This window comes from Giardia intestinalis, chromosome 2, assembly GCF_000002435.2.
Source record: "Giardia intestinalis strain WB C6 chromosome 2, whole genome shotgun sequence".
In the NCBI taxonomy this organism is placed as follows: Eukaryota; Fornicata; order Diplomonadida; family Hexamitidae; genus Giardia; species Giardia duodenalis.
In genome coordinates, this window is record NC_051857.1 from 1,320,421 (window position 1) to 1,338,332 (window position 17,912).

At 47.6% G+C, this 17,912-nt stretch overlaps 8 protein-coding genes across 8 annotated transcripts; 4 read left to right on the forward strand and 4 right to left on the reverse strand.

Annotated features, from left to right (window-relative positions):
• Nucleotides 1-16: 16 nt before the first annotated feature.
• On the forward strand, nucleotides 17-238 carry GL50803_0034850 (uncharacterized protein; the record flags this gene model as incomplete). Its single annotated transcript, XM_038046077.1, has 1 exon — nucleotides 17-238. The coding sequence occupies one exon, from the start codon at nucleotides 17-19 to the stop codon at nucleotides 236-238; it is 222 nt and encodes a 73-aa protein (XP_037901755.1).
• Nucleotides 239-329: 91 nt separating this feature from the next.
• Nucleotides 330-1,235, reverse strand: GL50803_0033762 (WD40 repeat protein; the record flags this gene model as incomplete). Its single annotated transcript, XM_001704593.1, has 1 exon — nucleotides 330-1,235. The coding sequence occupies one exon, from the start codon at nucleotides 1,233-1,235 to the stop codon at nucleotides 330-332; it is 906 nt and encodes a 301-aa protein (XP_001704645.1).
• A 130-nt stretch (nucleotides 1,236-1,365) lies between these two features.
• On the reverse strand, nucleotides 1,366-1,944 carry GL50803_0024068 (Ubiquitin-conjugating enzyme; the record flags this gene model as incomplete). Its single annotated transcript, XM_001704592.1, has 1 exon — nucleotides 1,366-1,944. The coding sequence occupies one exon, from the start codon at nucleotides 1,942-1,944 to the stop codon at nucleotides 1,366-1,368; it is 579 nt and encodes a 192-aa protein (XP_001704644.1).
• Nucleotides 1,945-2,044: 100 nt separating this feature from the next.
• GL50803_002933 (Programmed cell death protein-like protein) lies at nucleotides 2,045-2,587 on the forward strand (the record flags this gene model as incomplete). Its single annotated transcript, XM_001704591.1, has 1 exon — nucleotides 2,045-2,587. The coding sequence occupies one exon, from the start codon at nucleotides 2,045-2,047 to the stop codon at nucleotides 2,585-2,587; it is 543 nt and encodes a 180-aa protein (XP_001704643.1).
• A 60-nt stretch (nucleotides 2,588-2,647) lies between these two features.
• GL50803_0017081 (uncharacterized protein) lies at nucleotides 2,648-4,066 on the reverse strand (the record flags this gene model as incomplete). The annotated part of the gene is made up of 1 exon (XM_001704590.2): nucleotides 2,648-4,066. The coding sequence occupies one exon, from the start codon at nucleotides 4,064-4,066 to the stop codon at nucleotides 2,648-2,650; it is 1,419 nt and encodes a 472-aa protein (XP_001704642.2).
• Nucleotides 4,067-4,129: 63 nt separating this feature from the next.
• On the forward strand, nucleotides 4,130-13,645 carry GL50803_0017080 (uncharacterized protein; the record flags this gene model as incomplete). Its single annotated transcript, XM_001704589.1, has 1 exon — nucleotides 4,130-13,645. One exon carries the CDS (start codon nucleotides 4,130-4,132, stop codon nucleotides 13,643-13,645), a length of 9,516 nt encoding a protein of 3,171 aa, XP_001704641.1.
• A 106-nt stretch (nucleotides 13,646-13,751) lies between these two features.
• GL50803_0017079 (uncharacterized protein) lies at nucleotides 13,752-15,026 on the forward strand (the record flags this gene model as incomplete). The annotated part of the gene is made up of 1 exon (XM_038045898.1): nucleotides 13,752-15,026. The coding sequence occupies one exon, from the start codon at nucleotides 13,752-13,754 to the stop codon at nucleotides 15,024-15,026; it is 1,275 nt and encodes a 424-aa protein (XP_037901756.1).
• On the reverse strand, nucleotides 15,021-17,849 carry GL50803_005468 (Ankyrin repeat protein 1; the record flags this gene model as incomplete). The annotated part of the gene is made up of 1 exon (XM_001704588.1): nucleotides 15,021-17,849. The coding sequence occupies one exon, from the start codon at nucleotides 17,847-17,849 to the stop codon at nucleotides 15,021-15,023; it is 2,829 nt and encodes a 942-aa protein (XP_001704640.1).
• Nucleotides 17,850-17,912: the final 63 nt, after the last annotated feature.

Consider the following 17,912-nt stretch of genomic DNA (forward strand, 5'->3'; position numbering starts at 1 on the left):
AAATTTTTCATTAGATATGACCAGTGTCTGGTGCTTAGACGGCTTCCTGATATTCGCGGTTCTATTCGTTTGTTGCTGCAGTTACATCGCCAGGATGCCCCGGTTTAAATCGATTGTCTTCCAGGAGAAAACTGGCTTTCGGGGGACCTTGTACAAGAGCGCAGTTATTGGCCTGCGGTTGCATTACGCCATTAGTATCATCTGTCTTCTTCTGGGCCTGTATCGCCTATTCTTTTGAGTCTTTTTAGGTACACATGAGTAAATTGTCTCTATGGCATTTCAAACACTTCATTAGGAATGCACGCTGAGCGCTACCGTTTACTACAAATCTAGACACCTAGCTCGAAGAGCATCACCCTTCCATCGTCCCCGCCCGTTGCGAAGACGCTTCCGTCCGGGCAGAAAGATATACAGTTCACCCCACCTTCGTGTCCACGGACGGTATACAGAGAACGACCCTGCACAAGGTCGAGGATGCGGGCTGTGCCGTCACTGCCAGTAGATATCATGTATTTGCCGTTGGGGTGGAAGTCCAGGCATGTCACTTGATTGGTGTGACAGGAGTAGTGCTGCAAAAGGGTACTAGACCGCACATCCCAAAGCTGTACGTCTTGGGTACAGCCAGTAGCCACTGTTGTGCCATCTGGAGACCACCGTATGACGCGAGGATTCAATGAGAGTCCGTTGTCGTTGGTGATGGCTTGAACGCAGCTCAGAGTACGCGTATCCCAGATGCGCAAAGAAAGGTCGTCAGAAACAGAAGCTATCAGACGGCCATCTGGGCTGAGCCGAGCACTGTAAACCCAGTTTGTATGTCCACTGAGGCAGACTCTAAACTGTACATTAGTTGTATCGAAAAGCTTGATAGATTTATCGTCTGAGCAGGTGACAATAGTTCTCCCATCGATAGAGAAGCTGACATCTCGGATACGTGCTGTATGAACCTTGCGAAAGATGCTATTACCATGTATATTAGGGGTCCATAGTCTAACGGACTTATCAAAGGAAGCAGTGGCCAAAAGACTCTGTGTGGGACAGTATGCGGAGCCCACTACAGTATCGTTGTGCCCTACAAACTTAAAGGCTCTGATTGGTGGAGTGAGATTCCATATCATGATTGTGCGATCATCACCTGCGCTGCTCAGCTGCCGCGACTCTGCCTCAAAAGAGCAGGTACGCACAGGCTTTGACGAGCCCTTGAAGCACTCGATGAGCGTTGGTGGTTCCACAACCATCGTAGAATGGAAGAGCAAAAGATCAATTTTTACTCTTGACTCCTGGCTCTTGACTCTTGACTCTTGAGATCAAACCGGGCCAAGGCCAAGGCCGAGGTCAAGGCCAAGGCCAAGGCCAAAATCTATCCACTCAATCTATGGCTATGTCGTCATTCTTTGGTGGTGGCCGGGGGCAAGTTCTAAACTCCCCGGACATAACTATATTCTTCACACGTCTCTCAAATTCTGAGCTGGGATTTTCTTCAACAATGGCACGGATGCGTTTATTGTATGCCGTGAGGTCTTCCCTGCGAAGTTGGAAGGCCTCGTGTTGAGCTGGAGATTGAAGATTTGGCTCATCAAGGAGCACCTGCAGACCCAAAAGGATCTCCTTGATCGTGATCGAGGGCTTCCACTCATAGGACAGGATGGAAAGACAAACGCTCCCGGAGGGGTAGACATTAGGGTGGAAGAGGGTGGGGTCAAACTGCACCTTAGGCGGTGCAATTGGGTAGTCTTCCGGAAAGAACATATATACACGTAAAGTGCAACCTTCCCATATGGTACCCTTCTTGCCCGGAACCCCACAAATCCATCGGAAAAGGTCCAGCTCGTTGGGTAAAACAGTAGTCCCCGTCTTCTTGGGCAGTGGCTTTGAGAAAAAACCTGGCGGAAGCTCCCTTTTTATGTGTTTTCTTTCTTCGTTTAGACGTTCTATCGCTCTAGACATAAAGGAAAGGGGATAGTAATGTACAGGTGTGCTCTTTTTTAACTAGTACAAGAATCACAAGAATCACAAGAATCCAAACAAAAAGTCAGCTGGGTGCCCCATGAACTACCTTTCTTCTAAGTATCGTGATAAGGCCACCCCCAAAGAGATAGAAGAGCTCCGCTACCGCTTCAGTCTTCTGGACGCAGACAAGTCGGGGAGCATTACATTTGACGAGCTGGTTGCGGCCTTCTCTACGTCTTCGTTCCGCTTCCCAATTGCGGCTGCCAAGTCCCTTATTCGATGTGTTTCTTCCAAGCCAAGCATTACGTTCGAAGGATTCGTCTACGTTGACCGCTTTGTTCTGCACTGCAACCAGGTGTTCCAGCAGTTCGATAGGGATAATAGCGGGGCATTGAGCGCCAGCGAGCTTCCAAACGCACTCAACCAAATTGGATTTAGTGTAACGCCCCAGACAGCAGTGGCTCTCATAGGAGCGTTTGATAGTGGCAATCGCGGGGCGCTAGAATACCCTCAGTTCCTGGCTGCAGCGTCATTGTGTTGCTTAAATTATTCAATCTTGCAGAAATTCGACCCCTCGCAGACAGGCCGCGTTACTCTCGGATACAACGAACTGTGCATTCTTAGCCTGTGGTTTGTATAATTCTTGGTGTCCCCTGAGTCCCTGAGAGATGCGTCGACTTCAGGTTGTCTTTGATAACTATCACATTATAACGAACTTGCGGTCTTCATTGAGCATAAAGCTCTTGTGGGCACTTAGATCACGAAGTATGTCATATGTCCCTGGGCCTGGTGTTTCAGTGGAAGATGTAGCCTTAAACCGCTCCGAGGCACTATGTAATGCAGGTATGCTTTCTGAACGACGCCTAGTAAACGAGTCCTGGACAGTATACTCTCCTGGCCCGTGGAGTGTCTTCTCTTCTCTTTTTATCTTGTCATGGTTGTAAGATATCCTGTGCTCACGTAATATTGTGTCCTGGTTTGCTGTGGCCAATCCGAATGCAGGCCTGTATTGTCCAGGGGGCGGAATACCGACATTCTCCTTCATGCTGCTCGGAGCGTCCTCAATGAGCTTCTCGTATGTCTCTAGCTTCTTTCTTTGTTCCTTACTTATGTTAGCCCCTATCTGGGTCTGCTCGTCAGGCTTGTCTAGTAAGTACGCCAAGCCCATGGACCCCGCGATTGTGACAGGCTTCTTTATGTAAGTTGTAGAAGAGCCGGCAATCCTGCCAGTCAAAGTTTTGCCTTTGAAGCCACGGACTACGCGCGTAGATGATCCCGGGTCTATGGTGCCTTTTGATTTCGAGGTACTGGCCGGCAACGGGGCAGAAGCCGCTGATGTACGCTTGTTCCGGATGTGTGCATAAGTTGGAGACTCAGCAAGGTCAGCGTTGATCTCGTTCTGAATGAACTCACGAGAACTAGGGAGGTCAATGTTAAAGTGCTGGGCTATTTCCTTCAGATATGCTCGATACTGGACGTGTGGGGAAATGAGGTTGGATGCACGCTTCTCAAGCTCCTTGTCTCGGTTCTCTGGATTGAAGCGTTCCTCTGCCGTCAGAGCATTCTCCTGCAGACGCTCTGGAAGAGGGTTATAGAGAGGATCGTTCTCTATAACATACTGTGAAACGGATTTATTCTGCTTACGTGCCGCGTCCTTAAGCCTTTTATATTCGGAAGGAATGGTACCCTCTGGACGACACGTGTTTGTGTAAATAATGTTGTAAGATTGGAGGCCTGTGGTCACAGCCCCATATGCTTGCGTATTATATTGGCCCGGCGCAGGGGTCTCCTCGACAGCTTGATTACCAAAAGGGTGGTCACGCCCAACAGCCAGAAAGCTTGCAGAGGGGTGTCTAGGGTCGGCTTTAATGGACGGGTAGAAGAGGGGCTCCGCATTAGGGTTATAGTGTGAAGGCCCCGGCATGCCCCAGTGAGCATGTCTAAGTGGAAATCGCTTTGTTGTGCTTGCGAAGCTTGCAGAGCCCTTTTTGGAAGTAGATAAAGCCTGCTTGTGGTTTACGGGTGCTGCCGAGCTATAATAGTATCCAGGGCCTGGCGAGGCGGTTCCATCGTTAGTTCGTCCTGCAGCAAACGGATTCTGCGAAACTTTACCCTGCATGGCTGTAAATCGCAGCTCTCGCCGGCAAAAAATAAAATCTGGAAAACAACAAGCAAAGTGATTATGGATAGAGAAGTGCACCAAACCTTTTATGATGGATATGAAAATGGACATAAGGTATATTACTCATTGCGTTCACTAGAGGAAATAGAGCAGGACGAGGCCTTGAACGACGCGCGGGATGAAACCATGTTATCCATAGATTCTCATTTTAGAAACCTCTCTGACGAGGCTTTGGCTGTTCTTGAGGCCATCTTTGTTAGTGACGTCCCCATAGGTGAGTTTCTTTCATTCCACCGACCCCAAGTGGCAAAGATGAACCAACAAAGCGACCCAACGATCAGTCATATAGCTAGCAACTTAACAAAGGAAGCTATCAGTAGCGTAAAAACATATCGCAGAAAGTATGTTAATCCGAGCTCTGTTCAAATCCCGCGATCACGGACTATTACGCGCATACTATCACAAGGACAGAACAATTATCAGGCAGTAGAGAGAACATCACCCACGGATAAGGAAGATAGAAGCCTGTCCTATTCGAACTTTGTCAATACTATGAAGATTGCTATGAACCTTTCCCCACACGTTTCTACGGAAATATTTAATCTTCTATGCAAGGGTACACCAAACAAAACCCACTACCTTTACGATGATCTTATCTCCTCCTTCTCAGATATTCGGAGTCCTTTGCGAACGGATTTTCCTCTGGATGCGGCATGTGCCATTTACGCACAGTGCACCATCCATTGGCTAGACCTTCTCAACTATCTGAATGCGCGTGCAGGGTCTATCTCTGAACAACAGCTAGGGATTCGGCTCGAGCCTGTGCCCACCCCGGACTCTTTCTGCCACAGGTTAACAATAGACACCTGTCTCTATGTTGAAGGGCTCGATATCTACATGACTTGTTCTCGCGATAACTTAGCTCAGTTTTGGCTGCCACCACACCTGAACCTGTCTTTGGGCCAGATGAAGCATTTAGAGTATATCTTAAAATTAGATGAGATTGCGACTCATCACTTCGGATTGAATCGAGATTTTTTTGAGAAGCTTTTGTATGACCTCACAGAGCTGAGCGATCCCGCTGGAAAAGCGTCTGCAGACGGACAGGACGCCAAGGGTGACCACCAAAGAGGTCACATTCTGACGGCAAAGCATAGAGCTGATTTCTCTAGTGATGGGCGAACAAAGCGGGCTATCGATACAATTTTAAATCTCACAAAATTCCTTGATAGAATGTCTCTTTATGACCTTCATGCAGAAGATATTTCGTGGCTCATAAAGTTGAGCAACACAGATAATTCAATCAGCTCTTATCTAAAGGCGTCTGATGCCGACATACAATCAATAGGAGGCACAGAAGCACAAGAGCTAACCCATAATAAGGTGGACTTTTCCTTGATTAGGTCACTAACCAATCCGGACACTGATAAAACTGTTCTTCCATTAAAGGACAATACCAACTTACCAAGGCTGATTGTGGAGGACAAAGAGTCGCGGCCAGAAGCCTACAAGGATAGCTTCACATATTCACTAGTCACAGCTATAAGGGAGACAGATAATGCTCTTGTTTCACTCAGGCCACGCGGGACTAAGATCAAGAGAACCCTGAAACCAGAGGTGCTGGCGCACTATGGACCAAAATTCGTTCAAGACCTCATCGAGGAAGAGGAGCAGGACCGTCAGAAGGAGCTCGAACTGCAGAAAAATATCGAGCAAGCCAGGACAAAGTACTCCAATAAGACACTACTTATTGGCAACTCTAGAGTTATTAAAAGGATCAAGGAAGAATTTGGGCTTAGTGGGGCCAGCGCAGCCAATGAAGACGCCGCTGATGTACCTGGAGCAAATCTAGGGACAGATCCTTTAGCTTCTGGCCGGACACATCAGCGGGTCCACAAGGACTGGGCAGACTCTGTAGTCACAAGCGAACCACCATACGAGACAGCAGATATGAGCATTCCTGACTATCGTGATGGATTCGGTGGGAGCAAGTATGTTGGCCGCACTATCAGTGGCACGGCCAGAGCGGTAAGCGGTACAGGATCCTCTCAACAAGGAAGAGCATTCTCGGCTCTCCAGCGGCCGAGCTCAAATAGAGCAATGCATTCAAGCATGTATATTGCCCAGCATCTCTCAAATTCAGCGGTATTGGGGGACTCATCCAGAAAGCAGCAGCGGGATGTCAGTGCCCGACCCAATCAGAGGCTACCACGACTTAATGATACAGACGAAGATCAGCAATATCTAAATGCTACTTCTTCCAAAGAGGGAACGCTTGCCGCACGGATGAAGATGCTTTCCCGCCCGGCATCTCTCTCAGCTCAAGCCCCACCACCCCCCAGTAAGCAGAATACCTCATCTTATCAACGTACGCGATTTAATAAGCACGAGTTTGATAACGAAGCTCACGCGGTGGAGCATCCACTGTCTAAGCTGAAGGCACAGTACCTACAGGCCTCGCAAGGAGACACAAAGGCTGAGCAAAATCTTGAGCGGACCAGGCAAATAGTCAAATTGTCAGATGCCGCCATTCTTCGGCAGGTTCGAGCATCAACAAACATCGCAGTTACAGAGTATGTCAATCCTCTTTATGAGCGATTAGAGCGACACAAAGTCATGGCTGAGATGGAGAAGTCTACCAAGTCAAATGTCGTCAGGGACGTTCAGGCTACTAACCCTGCTTATGTCGCATCTTGGGCGAGTGCTGCTGTGTACGATAAAGACAACGACTGTCTTGTTATTTCCTGTGAGGGAGGGTGTGTTCGGCTCTACCGTATCAGCAAAGACTTTGACCTGATCAAGAAGGTACAGGTAGCCGACACGTCTCTCAATACACTCTGCTCTGTGTCCAGAACAGTGTCGATGCTTTCTATAAACGAATACGCGGACACGCTGAAAATGCTGTTTATTCAACTGCCTACTAACACAGCCAACGACTTATTAGACAAGTTCAATCTACAGCCCATCAAGGCAAGACTCTGGTCTGCCATTACGAACGATCACTACATTTATACTAGCGAAGGATTCGGTATTTATGACGACTATCTATTCAATAATACATTCACCATAGATCTAGGGCATAAGTCACTTGATCTAAGTGCGTTAAATATTGATTCCTCACCTGCGATATTCCGATCAACAGACGAGCGAGAGATCAAGCAGCACTACATTAACGGGTTAGACTTCGCCATTTCTCTGACCATTCCAGGGTATCTTTCTCCAAGTATTGCACCTCGTAACGGCGAACGCCCGTGCAAGTCAAAGCTATTTGTGTCCACAACCTCGAACGCCATATACTTTCAGCTGGGGAAGGAGGACATCCTCAAGCCAGCTGCCGTCGTGACAAACTACTTGGGCGATCCCTTCCTTATTGGTACTACCAACAAGGCTGATGCAATTCTACTGGGTGGCGAAAGAAACAAGTTCGAGGCTCTTCTGCCAGATGGGCCGCCAACCATAAATTACAGGACACTGAATGAGTATACTAACTTTGGACCGAATACGCGGAGAGTTTTCCACAGCATTAGTGTTTACAATTTCTACGTACTATATAATTTAGAGTTATTATTTAACTACGTCCATGTCAAGATAGGGGAGATTGCAAAGGTCTGCCAAACGAATAATAAGGATCTCATAAAAGCATTTTTCAAGAGAGATCTCAGTATAAAGGTAAGGGGCGAAGAGGGCTATTTAGACTTTGCCTCAACGAAGAGGCAGCTCAACAAGCAATCAGCAGCCCGTAATTTTTCAGAAGATGTCGGTAATGCAGAGGGCACAACAATAGATGACATTGTGCAAGGAATAGTGGAGCAGATAATCTCCTCCATCGAACCTATTGGTTCTGACTCTGCAATCTCCCCTATCTGGAAGGGAGCCGTCAAGGGAATCGCAAGCTTCATGAACAGCAAGAAGAGCTTATGGATTACATGCAACCAGCGGTGGCACAGTACTCATGATAATGCAGATGTTTTAGTAACAGGGCTGAGTAACGGAGATGTTGTCCTCTGGAACCTTGTGACGCTGCGTCCACGCATCATACTGCATGCATTTCATGGCTTTGACGTCACAGCGCTGGCTTTTGACCCAGACAGCAACATACTGTTCTGCTCATCTGTCACCGGTCTCATCAGAATATATAATTACGATGTTACCCCGATACCGATTGCTGAGTTTAAGGAGTCTGCTTCTGTCTTAAAACTCTTTTATTCCCAGTCATCAGATCTTATTATTATTGTTCTGGTGAACGGTGCTGTGTCCCTTTGGAGCAACCGGCTTTATCAGCAGATCAGTCGAATAAGCACTCATATGACCCCAACTACCGCCGAATGGGATGAGCGGAACTCTCTTCTCCTAGTGTGCAGCAGAGAAATCAAGGTATTTCAGCTTATTGGTGCCGAGGTGAACCAGGAGGCAAAGCGCGTCGAGAGAACTCGAGAGGATAAACTGCGACGCCATAGACAACGAGAGGAAGAGAAGCAGACTCAGTCGCTTTATAGCGCACTTGAGGACCCGAAAGACTCACTGAAAAAAGAGGTTGCTGCAGAAGACCCACTAGACCACGCTGAGGTAGTGTGCAATATGGGGCCTCATAAGAGCGAAGTTCAGCTTGGACAGAAGAGCAGTGCAGTCGTTAATCTGCCCATGGGAAGTCTTGGCTTGCCCAAGTCGACAACTGGCTATCAGTTAGTTCCCGTTACAGCGCTTGACGATGTTCCTAACCTGATTAACAATCCAATATATACCTCTCAAAATCCCAGTACTAAACTTGTACAGAGCAACACCGACTCAACTTCCCTGAACACATCTTTTCAATCAACTGGCCAATTTAGTTTCGATTCAGCCAGTAGGAACGTATCTGTTAACCCTACCCTACAATCTACCAACCCCTCTAACATTCAAACAGCTCAAGAGAATACTATATCACCAAACTACATATCAACTATTGTACCCGATTTACCCGATGTAGCTCTCTCATCTGCAGCTCCCCTCAGACTCACTAATATGCCACTTCAGACTACACTGGTCCGCCGCGAATATCCAGTTTCAACTCTTGCATATAAGCGAGAGGGAGGCGATAGACCGGACAATCATATTGACATAGCGATGATTCGACAGGTGGGACTTGATGGCCGAATAGAGCCCAGCAAGTACAATGTGCATGATCCATGCAACGCAATAAAACCAGTTGATTTAGATCGTGATCTCCTTCGTGCTCACTGGGCCAATATCGTATCCATCATCGATGTGAGCTATTACACCACTCTGAGCTTTAATGAAGTTGAGCTTTTGACGCTGGATCTGTTTAAGGGGCTAGATGACAATCTAATTACGTTTCAATCTGCATGTGCATTTGGACCAAAAGGAACATTCACTGGACTTAGCAACATAACTATGGCGCCAAAGCCAGGAGTCACTGCATTTGCATTTAACATGGGAGAAGATAGAAACAGCCCGGCCTATCACAGACTGTCTAAATTGGCATCTTCAGCTACAATAGCCTCCGTCCAACCAGCAGTTCACGGTGATAATCCTGACGAAACAAATAGCAATGACTTCACCCACTCCCCCACCGCAACAGCACAAGACCCAGAAGTTAGCAATGCACCTACAGAGGCGGATGACCAGCCAGGCAGAAGGCTCCCGCTGGGCCTTGGTGAGGATCGCGAGACATTCACTACTATGCCTCGCCGCACTTACACCGTATCTAGCGCTGCGCGTAATAGGGGGTACAATTTTGCTTTGGCTAGAGTCTTTAATAGCGTTGTTCAGGATATAATGATGGGTGTTTCTCGTAATGTAGGCGCACCACCCACCAAACCACGGCGGCCACCATCCTTCTACAATCCTCCGTCTGAGGTTTTTATCCCTCAAGTTGCGCAGAAAGCCCTTGAAAAGGACTACACGCCAGGAGATATGCGCACATCTTATTCAACATATGAGCCAAAGACAGATAACAAGTATCAGTTATTGCCTGAAGAGTTCCTCGTTCATATGAAGCTATTTGCACGTCCGTATCGCAGTATGGCCTATCGTCCGACACCTAACAGCACAAGCTACATGACCAAAACAAATTCTCAACTGAGAAAGGAGCTTTATAACGAGTTACACAGGCGGAAATCTTTGGTTCGAATCAAATTTGTACGGATCGTCAATGACATATATTTTAGCAATCTGGATTTCAAGACTTATGAGGCACGAGTTAATTTGGAGTCCCAAGCGCTTCGAGACGAGTCAAACGGGCCCAAGCATTCAAAGGATACAAGTGTAGAATTAGAAGCCGAGAAGTTGTTCCGCTCTCTAGTCTATAAAGTAGACCATTCCAAAAGGCTTCAAGACAAAACGTCCTCACTCAGAAGCTCCAAATTTCATCCCCACTTTAGTGGGAGAATAGTGTCCAAGGGGTTGTATGGAAATAATAAGTTTTCCCTGCTTCGTAAAAGCTCTGTGGATGGCATGCCGGATCTTTCTGCAGCAAATACTAAAACAGTAATTACCTACAGAATAGGGGGTGGTTCAGAGGGCGGCAGCCCAATTAACTCCCTTATCAATGAGATGGCACTCCCTGTACAACCACCTTCTGCACAAGGTATCTTCAGGCGCAAAGTACCAATAACAGCAGCTGACACAAGGAACTTAATAACCTTTTCTGCGAGTGACCTTGGGAGCATCGTTGAACGAACCCATTTGGAGCGGGAGCAGAGCATTGAGACGCTAATCGCACGCAACAAAGCGCTAGCAATTGAAGAGGAGGATGAGCACGCGGGGACATCTACCTCTGAGACAGATAAGACAGAAAGCATTCTTGCTGACGTTCCCATAAGTGTGAGGGATTCGTCACAGTCAACCCAAAGCAAGAAGAAGCCTCGGAGTACAGTGCCAAACACAAATGTGAGTATAACAAGCGGCCATGACCTGACGGTGGATGAACGTGATTCCACCATTCACACCATGCACACAACAATTTTGACTGGGGAAGACCGTGACTTGACTACAATGGTTCCAGAAGATGATAGGCATGACAGTCCAAGCTCTCGCATGTCAAGTAGCGACGAAGAAGGTGACCTATACCAGGACGACTTCGAATTCAATTTGTTCCAGGGTTTGAATGAAGAGGTAGAGAAGAACACGCTACAAATAGAGAAAGAGCTCAATGAAAAGATTGCCGAACAGCGCATGTCTGCAGGAAAACAAGCGTCGAAAAGAAAGCTCCAGTTGGAGGCAGAAGCTACTCCCATAACCATCCCCTTCAAACCTATGAAGCCTGCATATACCCGATTAGCTGCTCGTCAAGCCATGCACATGCGGAAGAAGATAGGTGGAAGAACGAGTAACATAACAGGGATAGATATAGTGAGTCAAATAGCCCCTAACGTCGTTAAGAAGCTTGACTTTCTACGAGATATACTTGATACCGAACTGATGCCGGTGCCAACATCTACTCTAGAAGGTGAGCCGCCTAAACCAGTTGTCGCTCGCAGGAAAGAAAATATCCTTTATGAGACCTCCATTTCTGTGACTGCAAGTACGAAAGAGGAAGCAGAAAACTTTATACTTAAGACAGAGCAAGAGCGGGCTGCACGCTACAAAACAAAACTCTATACAATAGACAGCAACGGAAACATCTCCCTCTGGCTTTTAGAGCAACAGTTCGAGCGGGTATATGATTCCAGCAAATATGATGTACAAAGTCTGAAGGATGACAGCGATGAAGAGAGCTCTGGCGATATCTTGCCGGGACAACCAAGCCTGTCCTCGGTGCAGAAGAGGCCTAGTTCTGTGTCAGCTGGTGCACTTCATGGCCACACAAACTCTCGACTCAAAAGGATTGCCGCACTTACTATTGATACTACTTCTAGTCCACACTCTGAGCAAGCACAGGCTAGAGCATCCAGCGCTGCTAACGTAACCACTCGACACACAGGCCAGTCCAAATTGGTGAAGGGCCTAACTAAAGAGGCCGATGTGTCTATATTCAAGCGTAAGGACAAGATCGTGGAGAAGCCAACCTTTATCACCACATACAAGGTAGAGTTGCCAAATAATGTGCAAATAACATCTGCAAGCTTTGACCACGCACAGTCTATCATTCTCTGTGGGCTGTCGAACGGAAATGCTCTTGTCTATAGCATAGATTTAACAGAGGTCATCAGCTCTTACAATGTTAGTAATTGTGCAAAAGCTGCTGTCAACTTCTATCACTCATGCTCGCCTAGTACAAACAAAGACCAAGTATGGCGTAAAGAGTTATTGGATTTCGGATCAGTCCTCACCACCGGGTACTTCCAGACAAAGTTCACGGAGGGATATTTACGTGACTACATCTTCACGTCTGGCCGCTTAGCCCTGTGCTATTGTGAGAGCAACACAGAAAAGCTCAGTAGGAAGTTTGTTAACGAGAAGCTCAACGAATACATGATCAGCCAAGATATGGAAGGGTTGAATTGTCCGCCCAGAGCAATCCTAACGGGTCACACAGGAGGTGTCATTTGTATTGCAAATTCAAGGAATTATTCATACTTGATTACTGCAGATGACGAGGGTCTCTTAATATATTGGCAGTCGATAGGGGTGGCTAAGGCGAAGCTCTACTTCTCTGACCAGCGTATTCTTTCTGTTGTTTTTGCAGAAGAGGAGATAGTGCCTGGAGCGGCATTTTTGGCGCTGAGCGATGGATCTATCTGGATAATCACCCCCAACTGCCGCTATAGAATATTCACAATCGGTCTTCCTGTCGAAAACATCGGTCACAACACAATCAAACTTGCGACGACTGTTGTCCAAGTTAGAGAGCTGGAGGACTCAACGCCTGTGCGGCAGATGCTACTGGCCATTTGCATCAACAACGTTATCCTTGTGTACCGCATCTATGCCAATCTGAAGCTTGTAGAGGTACTCCGACCAGATGGTACTCCGAGCGCCGTTCCAAGCGAAAATGCAACAGCTTTAGCAAATGACCTTAACCGGAGAGGATCTATCGGCAATTTATCGGCGAGAAAAGATAGCCCTCCCATTGATGTGGAACTCAATAGCCCTGGATCCCGAGTAACGCCGCATATAGCCGCGGAAATGGCTGTTCTTTCGTCGATCATAATCAAGCCCTTGATCTGCTACGGTCCTCAGTGTGCATGCTGCAACGGATCCAGCATGCAGTTCATGACAAACAACCTCGGAATCCTTCTGGGAGGAACGGCAGGGCATGCCTTTTACCTTCCAATCTCGCATGACCTGGGTATCTTTTCAAAATTCTATAGCTATAGACATGAGACGCGCACATATGCGTTTGTCGGCTTTTCAAATATTGATAGATCAATCCTTTTATCTTACAACAAGTACAGAAAGGTCCTCTCTCCCATCCCCACGCGGGAGGTAGAAGTGAAAAAGAAGAACGAGTTTACTCTAAAGCTTTTCGAGCGCCTTGATGATGCGGATGCGTCTGTCAAGAAGCTCTTTAATTGTCAGATCAATGACAGTGTAAAGGATATCGTGAGGCCAGTCGAAACTGGCCACGTCCAAATGTCTAATCAGATAATTCGACAGAATATCCTGAAGGCGTATATGCTAGAGCTCATGGCATGAGACTAGCAGACACAGGGAAAAACTTGGTGTCTGTTTCACCTTCCTCTCTTGGTTAATAATTGCTAGTATAAGTAGATAAAATTTTACGGCGACGTAACATTTGCACATGATTGGCCAGGCTCACGGGAGTTACTTTGCGCCTGCGCCAGCCGAAACCAGGGTGTCTATTCAGCGCGCTGTAAAGCAGACGAATACCGTTCAGCGGCCACGGCTGGCAGACGTCATTTTAGCTTCGGACCACTGGTGTTCAATGCTGACAGGCTTCACCCCCGATCAGGTGCGCCTGCTGCATGCAATTGGAACCGCTGACCCAGAACAAATCGTGCTGTCTCTGCGTCCGCGGGTTCAGTGGAGCATCAGCTTACTTAAGCGCAAAAATCAAGAGCCAGATCACCAAGACGCCGCCGCGTTTAGTAAGAAACGTGCCCGCCGTCGAAAGCGCATGTTTGAGGCTGATGACAGTCTTATCGTCCTTCTCACATATCTACACCAAGGCTGTGCTTTAATGGAGGTGTATGATAAGCTCAACCTGGACCGTCACTGCAGCGCGGCGACGGAGCAGCGCAGACAGCAAACGTATACGGATATTAACAGTATCAAGAGCGATCTAGATCACAATCTTCATGATATGTCTGCCATGCTCCGCAAGGTACAGCAAAATAAGGTTGCACGTACAAGCATGCTAATAAAGGACGCCATCACAAACATGAAGGCATCATTTGTGCGCGCCTTTATTGAGCTTCCGCGGGAATTCCGTGACGAGCTATTTCCACCATTTCCAGAAACAGACTTCCCAGAGCTGAATGCTTGTCCCCTTATGATAGACTTGCGGACACAGAGCACTCCACGCCAATCTAGGCTAGGCGTTGATACAGAGGACCAGCTGAGTGGCCAGCGATTGCGATCAGAAGTCTGGATTGGTAGAACGGGTCTCGCTGCGTTCGTGTTCAGTAACTCTACATCCTCGGACAGATTGTGCTTTGTTTCCAGAGAAGCCAGCGAGAGCACGGAGCTTCTTTCTTTCATTGGGGTAGATCCTGTATTGTTGAATTTGGGAAACCAGGTTGACATAACCATGTCCGTACAAGTCTGTGCAGCCCGGGAGGCTGTGCTAGAGGAAAGAAGAGCAATTGTGTCCCGGCATTATAACCGTGCTGCTGCCCTGTTTCAGTCTGTTACGAGCTGTTACCGAAGAGACCCCTCGACGTACTCTGACTTCATTGTACTAATTCACGCGTTGACGAATTATCACATTCTAGAGAACATGTTTGTGGAGAACACTATAGCAGATAAGTTACAGTGGGGTAAGGATGAGGGTCGTGTTCACGAGAACGACACACAGCACCCTTCCGAACCACACGAAATTGACGTTGCACTATAGAAGCACAGAGACAAGGTTACGTCTATTTTCCTCGCGAGCTATATCGATTGCTTTCCGCCCGTCCCTTGTCTTAATATCTCTTTCTCTGCTGCAGAGGACCTGCACACAGCCAAGATGGTTGTGCCTTATTGCGATTATGAGGGCAGTCACACCAATACCACTCTTGTAGCATTCATTTGTCACCATTCCTCCCTCATACTCCAGCAGCAGTTTGGCACAACTGGTATGCCCGTACTGCGCAGCAAACATAAGCGCCGTCCAGCCCCCTTCGCTGTAGCTCCGAATGCCATGATTCAGCTTGATGAGCTGCTCCACAGCTGTGGCATTTCCCAGTGCAGCATATGCCATGAGATACGTTCCTCCCCATAGGTGAACCTCTGCCAGGAGAAGGTTCGCACAACTTACGTTCTGCCCTCTAATTGCGTAGTAGAGCGCAGGCTTGCGCGGTGAAAGCTGTATACATAGCTCACGAAGCAACGGGCAAACAGACTCTGTGTCACTACCGGAAGCAGCTAACGCAAGAGCGGACATTAGCCCGCGTCTAAGCGCCGATACCTTGCAGCAGTCATCAAGGTACTCTCCAGGTATATGCTCTGCATGAAGGCCACGTTCCTCAATTACCTTCATGAGCTCAGTTTGCTCAGAGCCATAGAGGCCGTTTCTTTTGCTGCATGGGAGGCTACGCAGAAATATTGTGGGATTGGCAGCGTAGTATGCACAAATTGTAGGAAGAACGATATATGCCCCGATATCGAGTGCATAGTCTATGATGTTTGAACTTACTATCTCCTCATCCTCCGATTGCAAACCGTTTCTCTTACGTTTGTATGGCATGGACGCTTCGATAGCAAGAAGAGAGCTTATCAATGTTGCATTGTGTGTTTCAATAGCGTACATGAGCGCACATCGGCCCAGACAATCTGTCTTACTGACCTGTTCCGAAATCACTGGGTCATGGACGTCAATGTGGGTAATTGAGCCCCGAAGCGTATTATAGATAATGTCTGTGACGCAGCAATTGGCTAAAAAGTAATCTGCCACTGCATTAAGACACGCAACAGATCCCGGGCCATAGCTTGTCGAGCCGGCAGCGTAGGATACAACTGTTTGGCCATACCTGTCACAGAGGTCAAATTCGTACGGCAACATCACTGTCACCAAGGCATCATATCCCTTTGCGGCTGCGAACATCAGTGCCGTTTGCCCCATCATGTTCTGGTATCTGGCTATTGAGGGTACCCGGAACAGTAAAACTTGAACTGATTCTGGGTGACCGGTGAGGATGGCAAGCATGGAGATGTTAAGGTATCCTGTTTCCTTGTTGGTGATAGAAAAGAGCTCCAAAGGGAGCTTGTGTTCTTGACAATCTAAATTGGTAGAGACGGAGGGGATATCGGGTACAAGCGCAGACAGTATTATTTCAAGACACTTGACGTTCCCATAAAGGGCAGCAAGCATAGCTGCTGTAATCCTCTCGCACTGACAATTAAGATACTGAAGGGACTGCATTACAAGATTTGAGTCCCCAGATACCGCAGCGGCCATTAGAGGCGTAAACCCTGCAAGCCCAACTTCATACTGAGCCAATTGTTTAACGCACGACCAGTGTCCTGCCTTCAGGGCAAGTGACAGGGCACAAAAAAGGTCGGTTGTCTGTCCTAGCTCCATAAGTGCCGCAAGCTTCTCCTCTGTAACAGGGCGATACCCTCGGCACTGAACAAGGAATTGATGCCTCTGTTCAGACCACCTGTCTAAATGCATGATGATTCTAGTCTCTTCAGCGCAATTAGCAGGCGCATTAGTGAATTTCTGGGGAGTACACTTGAAATTCAAGAGCTCCCTAACGATCTCTTCGGACCCCATTTCTGCGGCAATCATTAAAGCTGTCTTGCCGGTCTCTACATCATACTGCCGTAGATGCTGGTATATGCGCCCAGTCTCGATTAGTCTTTTAAGCTGTTTGAGATCGGCCTCACGTACAGCCTCAATGAGCAGTGATCGCGCTCCCACTGCGAGGGGTGTTGCTTCACGGGGCTCACTGCAGCCTACTGGAAATACATATGGATTGTCACGTATGGTCAGGCCTGAAGAAATGTTTATGCATGCATCTTTCAACGGTGGAGGGTCGCTTGAAGTATCAATCTGATTAGTAAGTAACTTCTGCTTGGGGGGAGTGAGGAAAAGACCCACCCTTTTCTCCGCTGCAAGAACCTGCATGGCCCTATTCCGCAAGGTCGCTGCCGAAATCCGTTCCTGTGGATTTGCTGCAAGGCAGCGCCGGATGAGCTCCTGGGTGTTTGTAATGGGATTGCTATTATAATACTCCTTCAGTAAGGCTGCGGATACTTGTTGAAGAAAGGAAAGTTCATAGGAGACACAGCCCAATGCCCAAACCCCCAGTAATGGAGGATCGCTATGATAGGTAGTGAGGTCTGGAGGACGGAAGCGGCGATCAGCCCTGCGGAAGAGTTGCACAGCAGAGCTCATTGGTCTCCTATTATTACAATAGTCGAAGTCAAGGACCACGTCGCATGCAGCTATCAGAAATTCCAAAACAGTTACTTCGGACAGGAGACTGGTCTTTGAAGATGGAGCATCTTGCCATTCAGAATGAATGCGCTTGCAAGATCCCAAAAATTGCAAAAACGTATCTGTGTTGATGTCTTCGTGCGGAGTATTCAGCCGGGGCAGAACAACCCGTAAAACCACGGGCATCAGCTCACTGAGAAGATCCCAATAAACTCCCGGTTGAAGAAGATGTCCCTCTCTCCTTCCATTCCCAGAGTCGCCTTCTGAAGAATGTAAGTCTCCATGTGAGGTCATTAATTATGACAATCATTTATTACACTATGGCATATTAAATAATGATTGAAGTCTTAGCCAAAG